This window comes from Danio rerio, chromosome 2, assembly GCF_049306965.1.
Source record: "Danio rerio strain Tuebingen ecotype United States chromosome 2, GRCz12tu, whole genome shotgun sequence".
NCBI classification, from domain to species: Eukaryota; Metazoa; Chordata; class Actinopteri; order Cypriniformes; family Danionidae; genus Danio; species Danio rerio.
The window spans coordinates 12215080-12242239 of record NC_133177.1 but is presented as its reverse complement, the minus strand read 5'-3'; the positions used below and the strand labels follow the sequence as shown (position 1 = coordinate 12242239).

Genomic DNA, 27160 nt, shown 5'->3' with positions numbered 1-27160 from the left:
AGTTTTACATAAGTATCATCTCATATGGCTAGGTTAAATAAAAAAAGATGAAAAGGACACTTTTAGCTTTCTTACCTTCCTCCAGCTCTTCTTCATCATAAACATCTACCTCCAGAAGGCGAATCAGCATACGGAACAGAATTCGTAGGAACTGCAGATATGCACCTGTTTTTCCAACCTAACACAGAGGAAAAACAAAGAATGATGCACTGGATGCCTGGCAAAGGGGCAATAAGCTGAATCAGAGGTCAATGTAAAATAAGCTTCTTGTTTAAGAAGTCTCATTTTAAATGGATAAACCTTATGTAGAAAATGTGAACAGTAAAATCTTTTGCAGTTTTATGTATTTTTTAAGCTATTTAAACATTCAATTCACCTATACCACATGCCTTTGGACAGTGGGGGAAACCGGAGCACCCGAAGGAAACCCACATCAACACAGGGAGAACATACAAACTCCACACAGAAATGCCAACTGGGACACAAAGCAGCGACCTTCTTGAGTGAGGCAACGGTGCTTAACACTGAGCCACAGAGTCGTCCTCTTAGTTTAAAATATTTTTGTATATTCAATATATTTTAATTCTTACACATATTCTAATAAACCTGGCAGCACGGTGGCGCAGTGGGTAGCACAATCGCCTCACAGCAAGAAGGTCTCGGGTTCGAGCCTCGGCTGGGTCAGTTGGCGTTTTTGTGTGGAGTTTGCATGTTCTATCCGTGTTCGCATGGGTTTCCTCCGTGTGCTCCCGTTTGCCCACAAGTCCAAAGACATGGGGTGCAGGTGAATTGGGTAAGCTAAATTGACATGTTGCATTGACGGGTTGCAGCTGGAAGGGCATCCACTGACTAAAACATGTGTTGGATAAGTTGCCGGTTCATTCTGCTGTGGCAACCCCAGATTAATAAAGAGACTAAGCTAAAAAAATGAATGAATGAATTTTAATAAACATTAATGTCTTGATCACCAGCGATCTAACATTTGACTACAATTCTGCCACTGGACCGAATCACAACTCCCAGAAGTCATTGCTCCTATCATTCCTGCCACAACTGACATTCATCTGGATAGTGACACACACACACACACACACACACACACACACACACACACACACACACACACACACACACACACACACACACACACACACACACACACACACACACACACACACACACACACACACACACACACACACACACACACACACACACACACACACACACACACACACACACACACACACACACACACACACACACACACACACACACACACACACACGCATACACGCACACAAGCACACCTGAAGTTCACCATTAAATGTTTACATGGACTATATATACACTACAGTTTCACACACTCTTTGCTGAGTCTTGTTTCTGTTTTCTGTAAGCCTTTCCAGTTTGTACCTACTTCATAAAACACTGAAACAGTCGAAGAAAGTGTGTCGATGCTTCGAAGTATTTCGAAACCCCACTTTACAGTGACACTCAGTGATAATTTTTCATGTATTGCTCTAGAACAGCTTTAGCAAAATACAGTTAAGCAAATTGAGGTATTAAACCCCACGTTGTAACGTTGTAGAGTTGAGGTTTCAATTGATTTAGTGAAGCGATGAGAGTTTCTGACAAGTATTCAGAGGTATTAAGTTTGAATCCAGGGTGATGCAGTTATAGTTAGTTTTAAATTCTATGTTCTTGTAACATATTTTGTTTCGACACTGGTCTGACGTCCCAATGAACACTTTGTAAATAAATATGTCTTGTTTTGGTCATAAAACAGTAACATTATTAAAAATACAGCAAGGTCTCCAAACACTTCTGAAATGACCGATGCTTTGAATTGCTTTAGTCACATGGCCTAGTGTTGCGAAACACTTTAGTCATGTGACCTGTGTGTTTCGAATCACCTTAGTCACGTGACCTGGGATCATGCTTCAGTGCAGTGTTTTAAAAAGCTTGGCCTTCAAAATCTCGACACTGTAACGAAACCCCAACAAACACACAACCTTGCCTCAACCTAGTGATGATCTTACAACATTGTACCAAACTTGTAAAGAGGTTGAGGATTTATGTTGTTGCTAAAGGTTGTCACAACGGTGTCATAATGTTGCCAAAAACGGCGTTGCCTTAAGTTGTGGACGACCATTCTACAACATTTTCTCGTCATCAATGAATTAGTTCAAATTTCAACAGACCGTTCAGCGTCTGTCTGTTGTGTCAAGCTCTGATCTGTCCTCTCTTGTTCTCTACCTATTTTGACTTGTGGCTGCTGTGGATCCATCTCTGAACTGGATTCTTTGTTGGATTTCTTTGTATGACTGCTTTCTCCGTACAAACAACTATGTCTGGTCTTCGGTTGCGCTCCCCGGTCTGCTGTATTCTCCAGTCCAGAGCTTCGATGCTCAGTGTCTGTATTTTAATTTGCTTTCTTGTTTACTTTTCTTGATTGTATACTTTTAAGTTTGATTATATGCATTTGTGTGGCATTTTTACACTTTAAAGTTTACATATGCAGCTATTAAATTAAAAGGGAAAAATGAATGAACAATATTTAGTATATGTAGTAATATGTAGTAAGAACGTCGTCTCAAGGTTTCTGAATGTTACACCACAATGTTACAACAGCCTTCTATGTCTACGTTGTAACAATGTAGCGAGCACGTAAGTGGCGACGTTGCCTTTGAAAAAATGCATGTTTGTTGGGTCAGTTTCACGTCACCCATCCCTCTTTAAACCTGTTTTGACCATTCCCTGCCTGACTATTCTCCTAAATTAACTGCAAGTGGATCCTCAACTCCGTTACAACAACAGTTTTTGTTAACTATTAAAAAAATAAATTTATGTAAGTGCAATGTGTATTAAAAATGTAAAATATTTTTGTTTATTTAATTTTTTACATTTTATAGTAAAATTATTTTGTATACTTTAACAGTGTATCCTATATTTTAAAGGTTTCTTATATTTCAATTTGAATTATTTTTGTGCATTTACGTGATGCATTCTGCATATTTAAACAAAAAAGTGTTTTGCACATTAGTAAACAATGTATCCTGTTTATTTGACCTATTTTATATAGATTAATATTTGAAACATTTAAAAAATATATTTGTTGTATTTTTGTCCATTTACTTTCATCGCTTATTTTATAACTATTATACAATAATAATAAATACTTAATATATCCTTTCTGTATTTTGGTCCCTTTATTGTGTAAATGTCACAAATAGTAGTGATGCTTTGCATTAAAACACACAATCCATTAAATAGAAATAGATCATGATTTTTAAAGCAACTCCTGACCTGTGGTGGGCCGCTCAGAAGCAGTCTTCTTGGGTGGGGATGGGGTACTGGGCCTTCATAATCAGCGTGGTGTTGCCTGGCTGTGGTCCACTGACGATAGTAGAGGGACTGCTCTGCTCCACCAAGGCCATGAGGAACCGGTGGTCTGAGCGGACTGCTCCACGACACATCCGCATGTGGCAGCAGAGAGGCAGAACTGGGATGACCCAGAGTTTCAGGAGCCAGCAGGGTATACGCAGCCCGAGACAGCACCGCCGTCCGGGGAAAGACCTGTGTCCTGTTACATTCACGTGGAGCCTGTGTAGACTGACTCGGTCTCTGAGCTGCCGGAGACGAGGAAGAAGAAGAGGAGGAGGAAGCAGAGGAGAATGAGGACGTGCTGGATGATGAGGGAGCCTGAGAGTCGCACTCCTGCTTGAAGCGAACAGGAGAGGAGCAAGAGTCCATCATAGTCCTGCTTCCACAAGGGTCACTCTGCGAGGATGGCTTGTCAAGTATACTTGAGGAACTGACACCATTTTCTGTGGTGGAGCCTGATAGAGAAGAGAATATATTGTAATGAATTATATTAGATCATGCGACCACACAAGACAACAATCTGGTTCACCAACAAACTCACTTCATACTGCAGCTAAATTTGGATTATTTGATGTTTACTGATTTATTGCTCAAAACAAATAGTGATTTTAAGGATATTTCTTAGTTTGTTCTAGGGCCAGTTTCCACATGATAATAACATGCATTCAAATCTGTTGAGAACACCCGTGTTTGGATTTTGTCAAGAGCCTTCAGTTTTATTTTCAGGGTTCTTACACATTTTTCAAAGTCAAACTTTAGCACTTTTCTAACACTTTTTCAGGTGCATTTTCAAACATTTCCAGCATTGTACAAGTAACATATATGCAAATTACACATTTACATACATACTTCATCACATTATATCAAATACTAGTTGTTAAAATGCCATACCAATACAGTATTATAGATTAGATTTAGATTAGATTAAACTTTATTGTCATTACACATGTACAAGGCCTCCAGGACTGCAATAGCAACAAGTGTTGGATATAGGTATATGTTGTAAAGTGCATTTATAAAAAAAAAAAAAAAAAAAAAACTTAGGTGATATTTACAGATGGATGTACTATAAGCATTACATACAGGTTGTATTAACTATGAACAGAGATTTACAATAGATGAATATATACTATTATAATCAGGGTGTGCAGATAGATATGAACATAATTACAAATGTACAGTTGAAGTCAGAATTATTAGCCACCATTTATATTTTTCCTCAATTTCTGTTTAATGGATAGAAGCTTTTTCAACATATTTCTAAACATAATAGTTTTAATAACTAATTTCTAATAACTGATTTATTTTATCTTTGCCATGATGACAGTAAATAATATTTGACTAAATATTTTTCATGACACTTCTATACAGCTTAAAGTGACATTTAAAGGCTTAACTAGGTTAATTAGGTTAACTAGGCAGGTTAGGCTAAATAGGCAAGTTATTGTACAACGATGGTTTGTACTTTAGACTATCGAAAAAAAACGGGGCTAATAATTTTGTCCTTATATTGTTTTAAAAAATATATATTTTTTATATTATTTTTTATATTTATATTTTGTATTGTGTTTTAAACAAGATGAAATGTGCAATATAGTGCTAATATGTGCAATTTTATTTGTTAAATTGTAAATATTAAATAATGTTTGTATGGGAGTGGGGTGTAAAACAGTTAGTGGGGGTCAGAGTTTAAAAGGGAGACAGCTCTGGAGAAAAAGCTGTTTTTCAGTCTGCTGGTTTTTCTCCGGGGAAACCTGAAGCGCCTGCCAGAAGGAAGGTTACTATACTATACTATACTATACTATACTATACTATACTATACTATACTATACTATACTATACTATACTATACTACAAAATTTTTTTGAAATGTATTTATGTAACAGGGACAATGTTCATTAATCAACAGTAAAACTGTACATAAGTCAGACTCAGCCACATAAGCTAATTTTAATCTGTTGCCCCTGCCAGATTTTAAAAACACAAGCTAAAATAAAAAAACACGCTATTACACATACAATAAGAGTAAAGTTACATCCAGTTGAAGTCAGAATTATTATCTCCCCTGAATTACTAGCCCCCCTGTTATTTTTCCCCTAATTTCTTTAAAAATCTTTTCAGCCCATTTCTTAACATAATAGTTTTAATAATTCATTTCTAATAACTGATTTATTTTATCTTTGCCATGGTACAAGTAAATAATATTTTACTAGATATTTTTCAAGACACTTCTTTACAGCTTAAAGTGACATTAAAAGGCATTACTAGGTTAATTAGGTTAACTAGGTAGGGTAGGGTAATTAATCAAGTTATTGTATAATGATGGTTTGTTCGGAAGAAAGCCAGTAAAATATGCATTTAGGCAAACTACTATGCATTTTTATTCATGTGATGCAATCATGTGATCCATTTGGCCCAAATCTAGATGGTGGATGATGTTTGCACCATTGTTTTGTCTGCTCTCTACTTTGACAGTCCTGTTAAAGAGCCTATATTATGGGTTTTTGAAAATTCACCTCCATGTAGTGTGTAACACAGCTCTAAGTGAAGTGAAGTATCCAGCTAAGGCTTAAATCTGTTTGTGTACAGTGTTTAAAACTGTTGATTCATCTATAAAAGAGTCGACTCATAGTGCTTTAAACGAGTCGCCTTGATACCGACTCATTAGGTGTTTCGCCATGACGTACGAACGAAACCAAGTTATTCACGTGCACGCGCAAACCCGGGAGGTTTCAAACTTGAGGCCCCGCCCTCTGACGCAGAAACCCAGACACACACACAAACACACACACACACACAAACATGCCGGTCGATTGAAGTCACACTGCAGATGGATATATTGAGTCTCTACCCAAAGATGAAACCTCAGCATTATAGCCAAGCAGTTGGAAACTACTGGAAACTTCTGGAAACTACATGCTACAAAGAGTACTTCATCAGCGTTTGTTAAAGGAAGGATCAGTAAAGAGTAACTTACTGATGGACGTCAGGATGGATTTTTCTTCCTCCATTTCTCAAGTGTAAGTACTTGCGATTAAAGTTGCCTCGTTGACTCTAGCTTGCAAATGTATTTAGTTGTGATTTGTTACTTGTAACCGCGTGTACTGTATCAGGTTAACTGGCTATATTCTCTTACCGCGTGCAAAGTCACGTTAAAAACGCGACGCGTGCAGCTTTGTTAACGGAGCTCTGTGGATGAGGAGTAGTGTGTGTGTCTGTGTGTGCGTGTGCGCGCGATGTCGTCCGGAGGTGTTTGTAATTGTGTGTGTGTGTGTGTGTGTGTGCGCGCGCGTTGTCGTCCGGAGCAGGGTTAAGTGCGTGTGTGTGTGTGTGTGTGTGTGTGTGTGTCTGTGAAAAGAGCAGAGTGAGAAGCTAGGAGATCTCCTCAACTGTTTTTGGAGTTTTTGCTCAATAAAATAGTTAGTCGTCTGAATTTTCAAGTCCATCGTCTGTATTTACATTGACCCACTGGCAGCTAAAGTCCAAGCCTACACTATCGAGCGTGTATGAACTGTGATTACTTTTATATTGCTGATTAGCTGTTTGGCATTTCACTCTCTGACTGAAGGCAGTCGACCAATCGCAACAGACTGTCATTGGTCCAATCAGTGCAGATTAGCTTCGCGCTAAGGAGGGGTTTGGAAACAAATGAATCACTGGACGATTCATACGTGAGTCACTGGGATAATTAGGTAAAAATAAATGCAGATTATAAGACCACGAAAGTGTTTTTTGCATGCATATTAAACTGTTGTTGGAGACCCTTACAACCAAGATATGACCCTATTTCATGTATAATATGGGCTCTTTAAAGATTAATCTTAGTTTGCACAAGCGATCGATAGCACTTTTTTTCAATTAAGACAGAATGTTTACTCAATAAATTATTGTCTGGATTTACTGATGAACAATACACAGACAATGTCAGCATTTTTTAGATGTTTAAATGTGGAAGAGAAACTTTTGAAAAACACTAGAAAATGCTGAAAAGGAAAGAGCTTTTTTCATCTGTTCACAGTGATTTACTTAAAATGACAGAAAATTGGTTACAAATGGTGGAGATCAAATAGGTGTCACTCAACTACATTGCTATGGTTACCATGGTGTTAAGGAGTACATGTTTTGTGCATAAAAATATCTTAGGTAATACTTTTTTTGATGGCCATTTGAGGATTAGAAGACTGTCTGCTTAATATCTGTTGATACTGCTCCTTCAATAGACATTTAACTGACTATAAGAAGCTTTGCAAGTACATGTCAAATTACACTATCCCTAACCCCAACTTAACATTATCTACTTATAATCTAATGAGAATTAGTTGCAATGTAACTTAAATTCAACAAACTGACAATCAAAATAAAGTGTGACCTTTTTTAAATAATTCTCTCCTATATTCAGATGCAGTTGTCACTCCTGAAATTGTACTGTCTGAACAGGAGGACCCTTGAGTCCAGTGTCACTCACCGGAGGTCCTAGTAGCAGCGCTGGCATTGCTGGGTGGTCTTTCCAGCTCCATAGGGAGATCATCGTGTTCTGCTGTTTCTCCAGAGCTCCTTTCACCTTCTCTCGGTCTCTCTTCTCTGCTTGTGGCAGTTTTGGTCTTAGGGATTACTCTACGTGTCACATATGAACAGGCCAAACCCACTTCCTGTTCCAGCGCTGTGCGTGTCAGGTAGCTGGAGTCAATCAGCCGCAAGTCACAGTACTTTAGAGACCTATACAAATACAGGAATAAACATGTTAAGTAGTCTCCATGGAATTATTTTGAAGTCAAAACGTTTTTTGATTTTGATATATCCAGTAGAACTTTATGCCGAGTTCAGGCTGCATGATTTTAGCCCTGATTTTGACTTGGCGACAGGATTTCAGAAATTAGCTAAATATCTGGAGGTGTCTGCGATTCAAATGATGCTGTGTGAAATACAATCACCTATGGCAAATGAGAGAGCAGCATCCACTACTGTGGGTATCTGCAGGTCAGCAGGAGGTTGGAGGAGAAGTTTACAGTGCTCATTTTCAGTTTACTTGGACCAAAGAAATTGAGGCAAAACAAGTGGAAACTTGGCAGGAGTACCCAAGTCTGTTTGACATGTTATCTGAGCAATACCACAACTGGGTCGAAAAATAAAAAAAGAAATTGCTCCCTTCAATCCCAGGTGGGCAACATAAATACATTTTCTACCCCACCTAAAGGCTTCTTTCTCATTATGCAGTAACAAAATATATATTACAATATTTTACTATATATATATATATATATATATATATATATATATATATATATATATATATATATATATATATATATATATATATATATATATATAGTAAAATGCAGTCATGCAGTGTGAAAACCCCCTGTCGCCGATACATCTTGCAGTGTAAACACAGCACGGATGGAAAGCTACCCCAAATAGTCATGCAGTGTGAAAACATCCGTGACACGACTACTTTGAAAATCATGCAGTCTGAACTAGACATTACAGGATGTTAATCTTCAGTGTATCAAAAATATCTTGGAAAAAATCTACAGGACAGTAAATGTTACTCGATGAGAAGTTCTAAAACATCCTGAAAGTTTTTCTATAAAATTTTAATCTAAATCTAAATAACTGTTTATTTTGTTTGTAGCAACTGCAGTAGCCAAAAGGTGGTGCTCTTTTTTAAGAGGCAAGTAAAGTCAATCAAAATACTTACATGTGCTGTGCAGCATTTTTATTGATCTAGATCAGTGGTTCCCAAAATAGGAGTTGGACAAAGGGTTGTTTGTTGATTTCCAAAAATCAAATTAATTTTATTAAACCATTATAATTGCCATATTTATCTATTTTGAAGCTTAAAATAGTAGTTTAAGTAGTAGCAATCTTTTTTTTCGTATTGGATTATGACCCTTGGGGTGATTATATTATATTAAAGACAGAGCAATAGCGTCAGATGCAGAAGATTGATTTTATGGTGGCAGCTTAAACTTTCTGGCACATTTACAGCACTCACTTACATTAAAAAAAAAAAAAACCGAAGAATAGAGTTCGACCTATTGGTAACCACCTCAGAGGATATTGGAGGTCACGAGTCACTGGCATTGTTATTTTGAGGGTCGTGGGCTGAAAAGTTTGGGAAGTTTTGGGAAAAATATATGTCTTATATTTAAAATATCTATTTGACTTTTAAATCTATCATACATAACTTTTAAAACTAAATGTTTTATTTTTTATTATGAATCTAAAAAGGTTTAAAAAAAGGCTACACAAAAATTGTCAAAAATACAATAAATGTATTCATATTTGTAGCTAATTTCTATTAGCTTGAATTGACCTTGTTAAATTGTACCTATTTACATTTATTTAATGAATAAATAAAAAATATTTATGTTATATAGTGCAGTTCAAATATTAATTTTTCCCTCTTTTTCTCGGCAAGACTGCAATTATTTTATTAAAATTATAGTAATAATATTGTGAAATATTCATCCAATTTAAAATTATCTTTTTTTTGTAACACATTCCAAAATTGAATATATTGTTTTGATTTTTCGTATGATCCTTCAGAAGTCATTCTAATATTTTGTATTATATTATAATATTCTAATTATTTTTAGTATTTCCTATTTACAAAAACTACATTTTTATTTTTCATAGACATTTATATATATATATATATATATATATATATATATATATATATATATATATATATATATATATATATATATATATATATATATATATATACACACACACCCTGTCTACTTACTTAGGTTTTCTACAAGTACTTATAGTTGAAGTCAGAATTATTAGCCCCCCTAAATTATTAGCTGCCCTGTTCATTTTTTCCCAATTTCTAAAAATAAGACTTTTAATAACTCATTTCTAATAACTGATTTATTTTCTCTATGCCATGATGACAGTAAATATTTTTTACTAGATATTTTAAAGACACTTCTATACAGCTTAAAGTGACATTTAGGCTTAATTATGACATTAAAGGCTTAATTATGCTAATTAGCTTAATTAGGCAGGTTAGGGTAATTAGGCAAGTTATCGTATAACGATGGTTCGTTCTGTAGACTTTCAGAAAAAATAAAGTTTAAAGGGGCTACAAATTTTTGACCTTAATATGGGGTTTAAAAAATTAAAAACTGTTTTTATTCTAGCTCAAATAAAACACGTTTGACTTTCTCTAGAAGAAAGAATATTTTTAGACATACTGTCATAATTTCCTTGCTCTGTTAATAAATAAATTAATCTGTTAAAATAAATAAATAAATAAAAAAAAAATTGAAAGGGGGTTTAAAAATTCTGACTTTAACTGTATATATAGTACATATTATACACAGAAAGAATAATTTCACACAGTTGGCATGAAGTACCTCGGGAAGGTTTCTCCAAGAGGATCTTTTCCAGTGAGGATGACAATGCATGGAAGTCCTTCCAGATCTTCATATGTATGTGGGACCCACTCCTCATTTTTACAGCCCCTCCAAGCCTAAAATACACAGTTTTCTTATTCCATGTTTATTCTCGTGATAAGAGCCAGACGCATAAGGATCGGATTCTTACCCGCAGACGGGCACAGAAGTGCACCGGCAGGCTGATCTCCGCAGCAGGGCTTCCTAGCAGCACGGCAAAGCGGTACTGCAGCCCCAGCTTGTCCCGAGCCTCCTCCAGCCGCTCCTGTGCCAGTCGTGCCAGCTGCAGAGAAGGCACACGCACCAGCAGCATGTGTCCGCACCCATGCTTGCTGCGGCCTGGCACACTCAGCAGATCCTCCACCATGGCAAGTGTCTGAGGGGTCACGTGATCCCGCAAAGAAGGGGCCGCTGTGAGGGCCATCAGAGCCTCTGTGTACTGCTGGATCAACAGGTAGCTGCGGATCACCATACTGTGCAAATGTGGGTGCCTGAAATCAGCGAGGAAGGTTTCATGACTGAGATACAGTATACTAACAGACAGAGACATTAGATTTTTCACAAAATTGATAGTTTTCATGTTATATGACTATGAAAAAAATCTAGGGATGGCTAACATGAAACTGATGTTTCGACACAGTGTCGAGATTCCTTAGTGCAAATGTTTTGAAACACTGCACCAAAGCATGATCTGAAACACCCAGGTCACATGACTAAAGTGTTTCAAAACGCCTGGTCACGTGTCTAAAGCGACTCAAAGCATCAATCAGTTCAGAAGCGTTTCAAGCCCTTGCGAATCTGGATTTAACTGACAGGGTCGGAAAATGTGTTTGTCTCATATAGCCTAGTGGACCATGAGAGTACACGTTGTTAATGTGCTTCAAATGGCTTTTGGGTTCGAATTCTCAGAAATCAAGATTTTTTGTATTTTAATAATGTTATTGTTTTCTGCTGTAGTCCAGATAGGATACAGCTGCGGATAGGCCATCAATTTAGCATCATTTTTGTAACACTGTAAAACAATAACTAATATTTTTACAGTACTGTGATGGTTGGGTTTAGGGTTTGGGTAGACGTTAATAAAATACAATAAATGGGAAATTTAATTAATAATATAAATAACTCTTGTTAACTTTCAACAACAACCTTGTCTGATCTAGCAACAATCTTGTTTTATAACCAAACCAAGACATTTTTATTCACAAAGCATTTATTCGAATGACCAATGTTGAAACAAAACAATACAAGAACAAAGCAGTTCAAATTGATATTAAGCATTTCAAAATAGCTGTATCAGCCTGAATTTAAACTCACTATCCCTGGCTGGTTGTCAGGAACCCTGACCACTCCACTAAATCACTTGAACGTTCAACTCTACAAAGTGGAGTTTAGTACCTCAATTTGCTCAACTGTTCTATGCTGAAGCGATTTCAGTGCAATACATCAAAAAATGACCACTAAGTGTTACTGTAGAGTGGGGTTTCAAAACGTATCGAAGCTTGGACAAATTTGCTTCAACTGTTTCAGTGTTTCATGAAGCCTCGCTTTGCCCACCACTAAAAAATGTACTGCTATTAATTTTTTATATTTCCAATATAAGTTTGATTACCATCTAGCGCAGGGGTGGTCAACCCTGTTCCTGGAGATCTACCTTCCTGCAGATTTCAGTTGCAACCCACATCAAACACACCTGCCTGTAATCATTCAAGTGCCTAGTTAATTGGTTCAGGTGTGTTTAATCAGGGTAGGAGCAGAACTATGCAGAAAGGTAGATCTCCAGGAACATGGTTGAGCACCCCTGATCTAGCGTGACATTTATAGCCATACTAAAAGCACAAGCTGATAGTTTACCTCACATCTTGAAAATAAAATAACTTGCAATAGCATTGCCTAATGTTACATGTATTTATTTGGTCAAACAGTACAACTTCGATTTTGTAGTAAAAAATAAAAGATCTTTTCCAAAACAAATAAATATTTAAGTTGAACATAATGAAACAAATTTACTCATGGTCTAATGAAACATCATTTTACATTTGAGTGAATGTATTTTTTTCGTTTGTCAGAATAAATATTTTGATTAGTATTTCATTGAGTATTATTTTATTGAGATAAAATAAGGAAAACGTTGCAAATGTGGTATGAAAAGTTTTGAAGAGCTTGTCATCTAAAATCGTACATACATTTTTTGAATGTAAATAAACAAATTATTTTAAGAAAACCGTCTTTAAAAAGATAGAGCCGAAAGTAATGCAAATATTTAGTCTATTTTTATATAAACTTACTGTTGGTGATGTAGATTTTAGCATATTGTAATTATTTAATAGTGTAAAAGAGTCTCCAGGTTTTCCAGAGAATACATGCTTTTTTTCTTTTGCCAAAATTATAAAAATTAGAAATAGTCTATTGAAAGTGAGAGTTCACTTAAAAAGCTTGTTAGTTGCTTGTGTGTTCTGAACATATTTTAAAGAAGTATATTCATTGATAACTATTGTCTTCTATAGCAGGAAAAACAAATACTATAAAACACAAGGGTTACTGGTTTCCAACATTTTTCAATTAATTTCTTTTGTGCTCAACAAAGCAAAAACCTTAAACTGGTTTGGAACAACTGAAGAGTGAGTAAATTAATTTTTAATTTTGGGTGAACAATTCCTTTAAACTTGTAGGATTATTAACCTCTAAAGGCCTAAGGTGTTTTGTTTACATGCATTTTTTTTATTTTTCTTTGCTATTTAGGCTTATTAGAACCTAATTACAATAAAATCTAAGTATCATCTTTTGATATGATGTTATTTTAGAGAAATATGATATATATGTGGACTTGTGGTCCAAATTTACATAAAACACTAAATTCCTGACTGATTTGTAATGTATATTTAAACATATTTGAACATGTTTTGTCTATCAGAGTAAAAACAAAAATATTTTCCCCCATTTAGGGCAGTTAAAAATAGTGTTTGGGACATTTCACATGCTGCAAAACAGTTGCAGAATGAATCTGTATGTCTGTAACAAAATATAAAACATTCAAAGTATTTTAAATAGCCACTTAAGAGCTAAAATGTGCTGACCACGTTCTGTATGTGGCCACTAAGCCCTAGGAGGTTAAAGCTAAATATCATTCATAAGTTCCTCTGGACATCATTTTTTTTGTAGTGTAATTTAAATCCAGAGATGCAAACAGATAAAGTGCATTAGGCTACGTTCACACTGCCAGGATTAGTGCTCAAACCTGATTTTTTTACTCAGATCTGATTTTTTTTGCATGGCTGTTCACACTGCTCTTAGAAATGTGGCCAATATCAGATTTGCTGTGTAAACAGATCATTAAGGCAACGTTCACACTGCAGCCAAATGTGGCCCGAGTCTGATTTTTTTGCCCACATGTGACTCAGGTAATGATAGTGTGAACAGCCCAAACCGCATGGAATCTGAACTTTTCAGGTCAGATCTGTGCAACTCTGGCTACAATTACACTGCAAGGCTTAGTGCTCAAATCTGATTTTTTTCTCAGATTTGATTGTTTTGCATGGCTGTTCACACTGATCTTATAAATGTGGCCAATATCAGATTTGCAGTGTGAACAGATCATGGTCCTAAACTGACCCGCATGCGCAAAAGTGCATTACGGAGAGCACAAAATGTCTAATTATCCACACACGTGTGTGCTGCATGAGTAAGCACGTTGTCAGATCCCGCTTATATGATTATTGCCCTTTTCACAGACAACCGGGGTGTATTTCATGAACTTTAAATGATTGTTCTGGTACTACTACTGTGTATTTCGGCATTTGAGATCTAAAATAAGTCTCCTGTGATTAAAAAAAAAACAAAACACTGATCATTTGTGATTTATGACAACCGCGGTGCGTGGCGCTCTGACCACCGGCGGTGTAGTGAACTCATCAAGGGTTAATAAGCAGCTGCAGGCTGAGCTGTGAAGGCGGGGTGGGTTTCTTCTCCGTTTGTGGAGTTATTTAATTTTACTTCGTTATAAACAGCAGACATGTGCATAGGGGGGTTTGGGTGCTCAAGCACCTGCCCTTTTTTTCTCTCGGAGAGAAAATTCTTCCTCAGTTGCACACAGATCCCCCATTCGCAACACCCACAATGCTTTTCGGCTTCGCGATCAACCCGTGCCTCAATCGTTAACCAGATTAGTTAACAAGCACCAGTTATGCCTTCAAATTCTTTTTCAACATGAACAACCAACTTTCTGTGCTACTGCAATCGCCCTGTGTGCCATTCTACTGTGCTGCTGAGGAGTAGAGGATGTTTGCAGCACAGAATGATGACGCATGTCCCTCAAAGATTACGTAAAAGTCATATGAAATCTGACATAACCGTTTACACTGCGGTCGCATTGCAAAATATCTGTGTCTGATTTAAGACCACATATGAAAGTGGCACAGATCTGACCTGAAAAGATCAGATTCCATGCGGTTTGGGCTGTTCACACTGTCATCACCTATGTCACATGAGGGGGAAAAAATCAGATTCGTGCCACATTTACCTGCAGTGTGAACGTAGCCTCTCATATGTAGTCTTAAATCAGACACAGATCTGATGTTTTGCAGTGCGACCGCAGTGTAAACGGTTATGTCGAATTTCATGCGACTTTTACATAATATTCGAGTGACATGCGTCATCATTCTGTGCTGCAAACATCCTCTACTTCTCAGCAGCATAGTAGAATAGCACACATGGCAATTGTTTTACCACAAAAAAGATGGTTGTTCATTTTGAAAAAATTTTGGAGGCAAAACTGGTGCTTGTTAAGGATTGGGGCACGGGTTGATCGCGAAGCTGAAGAGCCTCGTGCATGTTACGGATAAGGGATCCAAGTGCAAAGGAGGGAGAACTTTCTCCAAGAGAACAAAGGGCAGGTGTTTGAGCACCCAAACCCACCTTCTGTACGTGTCTGCTGTTTATAACGAAGTAAAATACGAAGTGCAAACGGAGATAAAACAACTCCGCCTTCACAGTTGTCTGCGGCTGCTCATCAACCCTTGAGTTCACTACACCGGTGATCAAACAAACGTGCAACGCGGTAGTCATCAGTGTTTTCATTCACAAGTGACTTATTGTAGATTTAAAATGCCGAAACCCAAATTAGTAGTAGCAGAACAATCATTTACAGTTCATGAAATACACCACGGTTGTCTGTGAAAAGGGCAATAATCATATAAGCATGATCTGACAGCGGGCTTACTTCATACAGTATAACTTGTGCATAATTAAACATTTTGTGCTGTCCGTATCTTTACTTCTGCACATGCGGGTCAGTTACGGACCATAGTATAAACAAACGTAATCCACATTTCGTTTCCTGATTTTGTCTTTAACAAAATCTCAGAACTGATCAGAGCAACAAAAACAATATTTTTCTATTTTCTTCATGTGATTTTATTTCAGAAGTACATTCAACTATGTGAAATGGACTAACCTCTCCAACAGGGTTTTAACCATCCGCTCAAAGGCGTCATCACATCGCAGAATTGGACTCGCCACTCCCCACTGCAGAGACTTGCTGTAGTCCTTCAGCCCAAAGTAGATCAAGTCTTTAGGAGAAGCTTCACCCTGCTGTTACATGCAAACAGTAGCATCGTCATTTCATAGCATCATGAAACCCTGGACTACATTTCCTAAGGTTTTTGCAGATTAGTTTGAATTGAACATCAATAAAGACAATGTTTGCACCTATTAGCTTTAACTGGAGGGAGTATCTGGCTTTCAACTTTCCTCCAACTTTTTCTTCTTCTGGCTTTTAAACATATAACTGGGTGGCGTCACTTGTGATGATGTAGCATATGATTGTGAATACTTCAATGATGTGTCAATGTCTATATATTATTCACAAGTCTGGATTTTTTTATCATATGAGAAAAGCTGTTTCTGAGTTATTCGGTCAAACTATGAGACCCCAAAGTGTTTTTTTTTATGGATCTACAACATTCACAAGTCTACTTAAATGTAAAAATTGTGACAATAGCAGTATTTCCCACATACATTATTGAACACTGCTGATTTGCCATTGTGTTCACATTCTCAACAAATATGGCTGTGATTTGCTGTAATGATCACCGTTTTACAAGAGCGTTCACAAGAACACTAGAAAGACTGGAGTGTTGCATTTTTCAGCTGATCGTCATTGAAATGAAACGCCATTCAGATGCTGACAATCAAACTTTCAAATGCTCAAGTGCCCCAGCACTTTTCAGTCCCTTCAAAGCTAGGAATGTTTGTGTCTATACTTTAAAATAAGCACACTTTAAATATAAAAATGATGCATTTCCTGGCATATTATCTATGATTTTTAGTCAGAGGGCCACTTACAGATGATGGTTACTAGAAATACCATAGCACACATTCTGACATTCTCATGTAAGACATCATATTTACATTCAAAGCTTCTATTAGGATATTTCAAAGATGCTTTGAATGTCTGTCATCATATTTAATTAAGTCATGATGCTAAACATATGATCTTTTTTGGTAATACAGCCTATAAATGAATAGTTAAGCAAGAATAGAGCACTTTTCACTTTCACATGCAGGAGAGAAGGCTTTTTCATGCCAATGAATATGCTGATTTGAAAGACAAATCTGAAGTAAAGTTATGTTTTTGTCAACAGAAAGTTGTGTTTTTGTTAGCAGGAAATTGCTAGGCAACAGAAACATGCATATTTAAAGTCACTGGGAAAAGTAGCAGACATTGAAACGCCGCTATGGTAGTTCTAGGTTGAAATAATCAGAACTCTTTTGTGTTTTGTCATTTCAATAAATAACAATGTTAGAAGGAAATATACACATATTTAGTAAAAGTCAGGGAAAAATAGATATGACTGTTTTATTTCAACAAAGTTATTCAATTGTAAAACTTACAAATGTTCAAAATTAATTAAATAAATAAATAAATAAAAATACACCCATGACACTTTCATGAGCAAAGTCACAATGTGTATGCATATAAACGCACATCACCTATCTGCAGTGGTGGAAAAAGAAGTGAAAAATCATACTCAAGTAAAAGTACCATTACTTGCCTAAAATTAAAAATGATCAGTTGTACATATTCCTCAAAGTATTGTAAAAAGTAGACATTTCAAGAGTACTCAAGAGTAGTGCATAGTGAGTACTACGCTGTAAAAAGCTGATGCATTTACATGTAATTTGTGCATGTGTGTAAACATAACATACTGTAGTTTATTTAGTTATTGCCCAGCAGGCACACAATGCCATAAAACGTTAATATCAGGTTAGATTTAGGTTGTGATGTCAGGGGACCAAAACTCAATGTCTAGCCAGCGTCTAAGGACAACGGTATTTTGACGTCCAATAACGACTTCAAATGATGTTGACATTTGGTTGATTTTAGGTTGTGTTAGAAAGCAACCAAAATCCAACATGGAGCCTACATCTTAAACCAACATCATTGACGTTAAATACTGAATAGTTATTTGTCAGGTGTGGCAACCAAAATCCAGCATATAGATAGATGTCATAGTGGTAACGTTCACACAAGTCAAGCTGTAACATCATTTGACATCAATATTGATGTTTGATTGATTTTAGGTTGGTCGTCGGACAATAACTTCAGCCTGACATTGAGTTCTGACATCAATCTGATTTTCATTTCCAAACAAAACTGGGGTACAACGTCAATCTGACGTCATGTTGATGTTTGTGCCTGCTGGGTGTTTAAGGCCATTTCGGTCATCATACAGTAAACACCCGTCATCTTCTCATCAGTGACATGCATCCAAACAGTCTCTGGGTCAATGCGTGGAAAGATTTTAGACATCTTCTTGGACACTTTTAATGCTTCCAAACAGTTTGCTACAATTATAAATTACCCATGTCTTGAGGTAGTTCGTTATGATGCGATTTACCTATTTACTTCTATGTCCGATTTGATTGGACTAGAATCAAAGGACTGACTTTTTTAAATTCCTATAGACAGGAAAAAAATAAAGTGGTGGCTGCAGGTTGAAGAAAAAATAGTGGAGTAAAAGTACTGATACTGTACTAAAAATGTACTCAAAGGAAGGTAAAAGAACACATTTTGAAAACTACTTGGTAAATTACAATTCTTGAGAAAAACTACTCAATTATAGTAATTTGAGTATTTGTAATTTGTTAGTTTACACCACTGGCTATTTGAAGTCTTTTCTATCCTCCACATACTCCTTTAGATCTACTGGTGGTCAGTGAAACTCACCTGGTTCTCAGTGTCGGGCCAGTGCACTTCATTCTGGGTACTGATTCGTGACTGCCGGCTCTGCAGGGTGAACGGGAAGCAGCTGACCTGCAGCACCAGTAAGTTTATTGCTTCCAGAACCTCTGGACAGTTCACCACGCGATCAGCCAATCCCTGCAGCTCCCCATGACAAACCGACCCTGAAAGAGCACTAGTGGACCAAGAGAAAAAGACAAGACGTTAACGCAAGATATTCCTGACAAATCCTGCAATAAAGCACATAGCTGCATCTCTCACCTTGTCAAGTCCACGTGCGAGTTGTCATGAATGAGGACGAAGAGTGTATAAGGGTTCTGCTTGACCTTCCTCATAAAGGCCTCCATTTTTGTGTGGACCTCTGTGTCCAGACGCACCACATACTTGTCAGACTTCTGCATGGCTAATGACACGTCCTCTATACCGAGATCTATTAGGACGCCTAGACATGAGGACAACAATGTGTAATATTATTGTAATAAATCATAGCAATTCTAATGATCAGGGTTGTCACTCTAAGCCAAATATCAAATTTATGACTCTTCCCTTACTTTTACTAAATAAAAAGAATAATTTTACCTATAATGAACAGAAAACATGTTGCTGTTGTGCTTTGCATAATATTAGATTAGTTTTAGCTTAAATATCATATCTGCAGAACATTAACAGCCACTATGAGAACAACAATAGATACTGTACTCACTGTTTGCACGGCTCCCTCTTTCAAATTTGATAGTTGATAGTAGTTTTGCAAACTACTATCCGTTGTCTGCTTTTAACACCCATTCTTTGAAGCCAAAGCTCCTAAAATGTATATTTTGCTGGCATGTTAACTTCAGGTAGCAGGTACAGTCTGATGACTGCCTATGAATTATATTTTTGCCAGTTGATGAGCGTAAAATGATTGTAAAATATAGATGACATTAATATTACACTGAACTAAACTTCAACTCTGAAAACTGGACTCAAGCAATTTCAATTTACTAGAACCACTTCATTGTTAGGCTGCTCTGACACAGTCTACATTGTAAAAATCCTTGCAGGCACAGGACGTCAACATGACGTCATATTGACATTGTAGCCGACTACGTTGTAGTCCATTTTTGTTTGGAAACGAAAATCGGGTTGACGACAGAACCCAACATCAGGCCGACGTCAATGTCCAACGTCCAACCTAATCTCAACCTAAAATCAACCAAATGTCATTGTATAATAATGTTACACCTTGATGTTGTGTGGACGTTACCACTATGACATCTATCAGATGTTGGATTTTGGTCAACACAACATAAAATTAACCAAATATCAACGTAATTAACACCATTATTGGACGTCAAAATAACGTTGTCCTTAGATGCTGGTTACACATTGAATTTTGGTCACCTGACTTTATGACCTAAATGTAACCTAATATTAAAGTCTAATGATGTTGTGTGCCTGCTGAGGTGGTCTAGAAATAAAGATGAACTGAACTGAATTGAAAAATAGCCTAACCATGACAACAAGTGTGAAACAAAACAATAAAAAAGGCAAATAAAAATTACATTTTGATAAATAGAAACTAAAATGTTAAGAGACAAAACAAAAATCTCTAATATTCCATGACTTAAATATAAAAATATATAAAAATTCCCTGTTTTTTAATGTCTGGAATAGACACTTTAAAATTCCATCATATTCCAGAAATTCAAGAACCTTCAACGATTGATTTGTATTCAGTAGTGAGTTTGACATGAGTAGAAAAACAGCAATATTGCTTCAAATTTGTCTTCTTTTCCGTTGTGATGTACCTGATTGTCGTATTCGCTGGACTGTTTGGTGAACCAGAACATGGGAGGGCGGCACCAGAATCAGAAAGTCTACTTTGCAGAATCGGCCCAGATCTAAGCTCTGGCTCCCTGAGTCGGCAATAGCACAAACCTGTGACAAAAGGCTTCGTGCAACGCTCAACTGAGGAGGGTGTATCTGAAAGTCATCGCTCAGCAGATCTGTAACACATATTAAATGTTTATTTTAGCGTTAAGATTTATCATGGCAGTAAACCTTTTAATTGTAGGCAAGAAAAAATGACAGATTGTGATATACAGTAAAGTCTCACCTGGCCCTGATTCTGGTATCATGGTCGCAGCTTCCTGGGAGTGGATGTACTCGGTGAGATGCCCCTGAAAAGGTTGAACCACCCTGTCTTTGCGTTTACGTTGATAACGAACCAGCTGTTTGTCCATATTGTCACCTGTAGCCCCACAAGCCAGATGAAATTAATAATAGGGACACTCTCACTCACTGCTATCACTCAAAAGTTTGGGGTCAGTAAACAGTTAATATAGATCACAGGTGTTAAACTCCTGCAGCTCTGCACAGTTTAAGCTGTGATCACACTCAAGTTTGAGCATGTGAAATTCTGTACTACGACGCTGTGAAAAGGGGCGGGTTTAAACAAGATGATTAGACATTTAAAAAGCAAGCGATTGGTCCATATATTAAATTTCTGTCCAGAAAGGACATCTTTTGATCTTCGGTTGGTCTTACACAATCACGTTATGTGATTTCGCAGGTCAGAGTTCAGCAAGCTTGAACTTTGCACCGCAGCAAACTGCGAAACTTGTTGCACAAGCTTGCGTTTCTGGTCTGACGCATTTGCATGCATATGAATGGAAGTCTATTGGGAAAAAAGTGCAGTGTGACCACAACCGTAATTAAACACAGCTGATCAAACTAATTGAGTGCTTTAGGTTTGTTTAATACCTACAGATAGGTGTGTTAAAGCAGGGCTGGAACATAACTCTGTAGGGCTGCAGCCCTCCAGGAATTGAGTTTGACACCCTTGACATAGATAAACTGACTGAAAGTGACAGTATAGTTACAAAGGAATGGCTATGTTAAATAACTGATATTCCTTTTAATAGTCTCTATTTTAACAAAAGAGAATCCTTAAAAAATAAAATGGACCCCAGTTTTTATAAAACATGAGACAACAAAAACATTTTGGAATGATAATAAAAGCATATTAAAACTGGAGAAATCATGCACCAAATTTAGCCTTGAATTACAGTAGGAAATTACAATTTAAAATACAGTACAATTAAAAGGCATAGTAGAAATTATTTTATAACATATTATAATAGAAGTGTACAAGTGATTCTAAGCTTTAAAGCATAATTTACACAAAACTGAACATTCTGACAGCATTTACTCATCCTTCACTTCTTACAAACCTGAGATTTCTTCAAAATATAAAAAAAAAAAGCTTGAATCCTGGAACCTTTGACTTTCTTACTATATGTTTTCCCTACTATGGAAGTCATGAGGTTGCAGGTTTTACAGGTTTGAACATTCTTTAAACTATCTTTTTTTGTGTCTTTAACATTAAAAGGAATTGAAGTTCAGTACATTTTCAGTTTTGGGTGAACTATAGCCTTTTAAAAGAACTATAGTCTTTTAACTACTTTCAAAAATAACCAGAGAGGGCGCCATGACCAAACGCTGCCTGGCTATGAGCATGACATTTTGTGTTCTCCACAAACAGCTGCTTACATTTACATTTTTCAGTTCATTTCTAAATAAAGAACAATGAAAAGATGATGACGACAGAGATTGGATCCACTATTTATCATGCACTGATACTCACCTAAAGAGGTGCTCTGGAAGTGTGAGGCTAGTACACTAACTTTCCCTGTGATGAGCTCATAACTGATCTCCTTCAGAAACTCGTTTGTAGACAGCATGCTCTCTGCCAAGGCTCGAGACTGATACTTACCTAAATAAAAGATCCACATAAAATAATTAGTTGGCAAATCCAAATAATGGTCATTGTTTTCACATTGCACAGCTATCTGTTTACACTGCAAAAATGGATTGGCAACAGGATTTTACACACTTTATAATATGAAGATTCTATATATGCTCTGTGATGATTCCACACGTCTATGATGATTCTAATATGCTCTGTGGGGCGAGGCAGTGGCGCAGTAGGTAGTACTGTCGCCTCACAGCAAGAAGGTCACTGGGTCGCTGGTTCGAACCTCGGCTCAGTTGGTGTTTCTGTGTGGAGTTTGCATGTTCTCCCTGCCTTCGCGTGGGTTTCCTCCGGGTGCTTCGGTTTCCCCCACAAGTCCAAAGACATGCGGTACAGGTGAATTGGGTAGGCTAAAATTGTCCGTAGTGTGTGTGTGAATGTGTGTGTGGATGTTTCCCAGAGATGGGTTGCGGCTGGAAGGGCATCCGCTGCGTAAAAAAAACCTTGCTGGATAAGTTGGCGGTTCATTCCACTCTGGCAACCCCGGATTAATAAAGGGACTAAGTCGACAAGAAAATAATATGCTCTGTCTTGTCCACAATCACCTTTTCGAGAGAAGTGATTAGAAACAATAAGAAGTCTTTCTCTGAAATGAAGCTATGCTTGATAATATTGTGGTTTATAACTCCTACCAAACTGCCTGCTGCCTTGTATCTTGCACTTTCATTGGCTGTAGGTCATCCCAGATGTATTTATCAGTCAGAAATCAATTCAAACAATAGGACAATTTCATAATTTTGTAAAACTTGTGATTCAGTGAAAGTCATGGCTAAAATCATGCAGTGTGAACTCAGCATTAGTTGCTTTTTGATATCGTTTAAAGTTTCTAAAGATTAAAGAAACATAACATTTATTTTATTTTACAGCTTCCCTGGAGTTAAACAGTTGAGTTTTACCAATTTTTCATCCATTCAGCTTACTCTAGATCTGGCGGGAGCCTTAGCTTAGCTTAGCATAGATCATTGAATCAGACCATTAGCATCAACCTCAAAAATGTCCAAAGAGTTTTTAACATTTTCCTGTTTAAAAGGGCTTTCACATCTGTGGTCCGGTTCATTTGGTCCAGACTAAGGGCAACAATTGATACATTAAAGCATTTTTCTGCCATTTTTGGGTTCTTTTTACACTGATTGCTTTGGTCCGAACCACTTGAAAAGAACCAAAATGCAGTCTTGTGACAAAATCCACATCACTCCTTGGCCAGATGATACTGAACATAATTCCTAAACTGCTTATCGATTGGTCAGAATTAATGTGCAGAAAAATGCCAATGGAACACCTGTAAGTACTCCAACAGACACAAAATATCGCTTTTTACTTTGGAGGGAGGACTGCGCTGACTGACTGTATCGCAGAGGTCTGTTCTTCGGACATGGCTTACTCAGTTAGCTGGATTTGGATACTGCCGATTTGACATGATCCAGGATCATTTTATTCTTCAAAACTCATCTGAGACTTGTTGTCATAGCAACAGTTCTGGTAGCTCAAACCTACTTGGGAGCAGGCTAAATTCATATAAACAGGATTAGATCGGGCCAGTTCACGCAAAGATAATACTGAAAGTACCAAACCAACAGCTCCCAAAACAATGGCTTTAGCAGGTGCAACGATATTACATTGTACCTGAAAATAGTACCCAAGCCCTACACTTGCACTACAAGTTAGAATATGTGCTGCAGCCAAGGTACAGCAGCAAAATTCCTTAATTATTACACTAAATCCAGAGTATAATTCTTAGCAATATCCACCTAGAAAATAGCTATTCGAAAAAAAATGAAAATAACTTTTCATTTACATAACCATAGAAGTGTCAAGCCTTAAATAGGAAAATTATCAAAACACTGTACTAATGCTAATGGTCTAATCAGAATCAATGATCTATGCTAAAATACGCTAAAAGTGCCCTTTTTCAGACCCAGACATCGGCTGAATGGATTCAAAAATTGCAAAACTCTTTGAACTGTTTGACTTTAGTAGTGTTGTAAAAAGAGCCTACTTTTCTAAAAATAGGGGAGTGTTTCTTTAAACCATGAACTGGAGAATAAAGCAAAACTTACCCAACACGAGCACACAGAACTCATTGGCTCCACTTTTGGAGGTGCAGATAATGAGCACATAGTTGGGGAGACACTGCTGCTGCTGTGGTGATGTTTCACTCAGTGAGCGCAGAGACTCAGAGATACCCTCACCAAGAGAGCCGTGGGTGACCAGCACCTGAACACTGCCCCCTGACACACTGGCCTCCATTCGGGCTAACCAGGGCAGCTGCGCAGGCGACACTGGAGGGCCAGTCGGACCACACAGCATAGCCTTCAACATGATTTGCTCAAACTCTTCCCGTAACGGTATCTGCTCTGTACCTGAACAGACAATTGAAAAGAATGTGTTGATCTCACAATGGATAAATTATTGGTTCTGATCCATTAAAACCTGTTAGAACTGATGTATTACAAATCCAAATTCATTAGGCGTGTTAGTATCATATACCCAGTCGAGCGAGGTACTGCAGTGTGAGCAGTATCATGGTCTCTGTGGTCAGTAACTGGTTTGCTGACATGCCCAGGCTGGCCAGGGTCTTCTCGTTGAGCTCTCTGCCCTTGTAGCAGCTCACCAGCAGGGGGCTCACCACCAGATCACCCACATTGCCAAAGAAATATGGTAAAGTGCCTTGACCTGGAGAGGAAATTCAAACAACCATGAGTTCACACAAACATCTAAACACTTCTTTGAGGTGAAGGTGACTTATTTTTGTAAAATGGGCCTCATTGTGAAAATACTATTTCAGATTATGCTACTTTAATATAAAAGTGGCTTTATAAAAAAAAATAAAAAGTAGAAAACTCTACAGATGTTGATGTAGTAACAAAAATGAACTAGCAATGAGCAATACATAAGATATTTGTTGATTCTTCATTCATTCATTCATTTTCTTTTCGGCTTAGTCCCTTTAATAATCTGGGGTCGCCACAGCGGAATGAACCACCAACTTATCCAGCAGATGTTTTTACGCAGCGGATGCCTTTCTAGCTGCAACCCATCTCTGGGAAAATACTTATTGATATATAAATTATTTTGTAACTCTTTAGTTAAGGTAACAATTCACACTATCAACTATTGACTTTTATCTGCCTATTATTAAATTATTAATTGTTAATGTGAACTAATAAGGTATGATCTTATTTTACATCCCTAATACCTAAACCTAACTACTACCTTACTAACTAGTAATAAATAGCTCATTAGGCTAGCTATTAAGTAACTAAAAGTCTACTACTATGTTCAAATATGTATTTGTCATTACTAAAGTTAGTCAGTAATAATACAACTTTTCACTGTTAGTTCATTTTAGGTCAAGTCCATTAAAAAACTATTTTGTTGAACTCAACATTAACATTAAAAAATACTGTAGAAGTATTAACTACTAATGTGCAGAAATGTTAACTAATATAGTTAAAGGTGCAGTAGGTGGTCTGACAAAAATGTTATCCTTTAGCATAATAGCTTTGAAAGCACAGTCCCTTCCCTCCCGTCCAAAGCCACACCTCCTAATATCACGAACGCACACATTAAAGATGACAGAAACCCACTGGATTATGCCATTTGCCAGTTAGAAATTTTTATAGTACTTTAAAATACTACAATTATTATATCTAGCAACTATGCTTACACTATGCTTGGCCAGCGGGGTGCAGGAATTATTCTTATTACAGAAGTCATACTTGCTATTTCAGAGTGAATATTCAGAGTAGCATGGTAAACAATATAGGGAGCGCGTTACAGGTTGCCATTGTTCAAAAATGACCCAATGTGAATATAAAACCAACTTTACCTCAGTAAAGCAGGCTAGGCGGAATAGCGCTATTTACTTGTTTTTTTTTTTTTTGTAAAACTAAAAAAAAATCTACATTCTCGATGCTGTAAAAGGCACTTATAAAATTAAATACAGTCACATCAATCTTTCACCAGAATATTTCACTGGCAGAACAACACTTCTGTGCATATAACCTATTTGTAAAACAACACAATCTACATCAGCTTTGTGTGACTAAAACAGTTTTAAAACATAATATGACCTGTCTAAAACAAATACTTCAATACAAAGTAACTCTAATATTGTTTCAGGATTTTAAATTTGCTATCACTCTCTCACATGCAAACGGTGGATCTGCATGAACAGAGGTGCAACACTTTGTTGACAGAGAGTTTGGGCTACTAATCAGAGTTATGGGAATTATCAGCATGACAAATTTTAATTAGACAAACATTTTTTTGTCTTATGCCTCAACCAGAAAATAAAAATACAAATAAATACATTTAGATCATTTACTT

At 36.9% G+C, this 27160-nt stretch overlaps 1 protein-coding gene across 4 annotated transcripts in view; it reads right to left on the bottom strand.

Moving 5' to 3' along the window:
- The window catches only part of greb1l (GREB1 like retinoic acid receptor coactivator), a 148650-nt gene that overhangs the window by 19719 nt on the left and 101771 nt on the right, over nt 1-27160 (bottom strand). For all 4 annotated transcript variants that reach the window (XM_009298040.4, XM_068222368.2, XM_021466912.3 and 1 more), the window contains 13 exons: nt 25319-25504; nt 24889-25191; nt 22664-22792; nt 21134-21268; nt 20826-21023; nt 19297-19477; nt 19021-19210; nt 16246-16382; nt 10948-11287; nt 10758-10873; nt 7853-8103; nt 3310-3842; nt 76-178 (listed from right to left, as the gene is read on the bottom strand). In XM_009298040.4, coding sequence (XP_009296315.1) covers nt 76-178; nt 3310-3842; nt 7853-8103; nt 10758-10873; nt 10948-11287; nt 16246-16382; nt 19021-19210; nt 19297-19477; nt 20826-21023; nt 21134-21268; nt 22664-22792; nt 24889-25191; nt 25319-25504 — 2802 coding nt within the window. The remainder of the gene's footprint in view (nt 1-75; nt 179-3309; nt 3843-7852; nt 8104-10757; nt 10874-10947; nt 11288-16245; nt 16383-19020; nt 19211-19296; nt 19478-20825; nt 21024-21133; nt 21269-22663; nt 22793-24888; nt 25192-25318; nt 25505-27160) is intronic.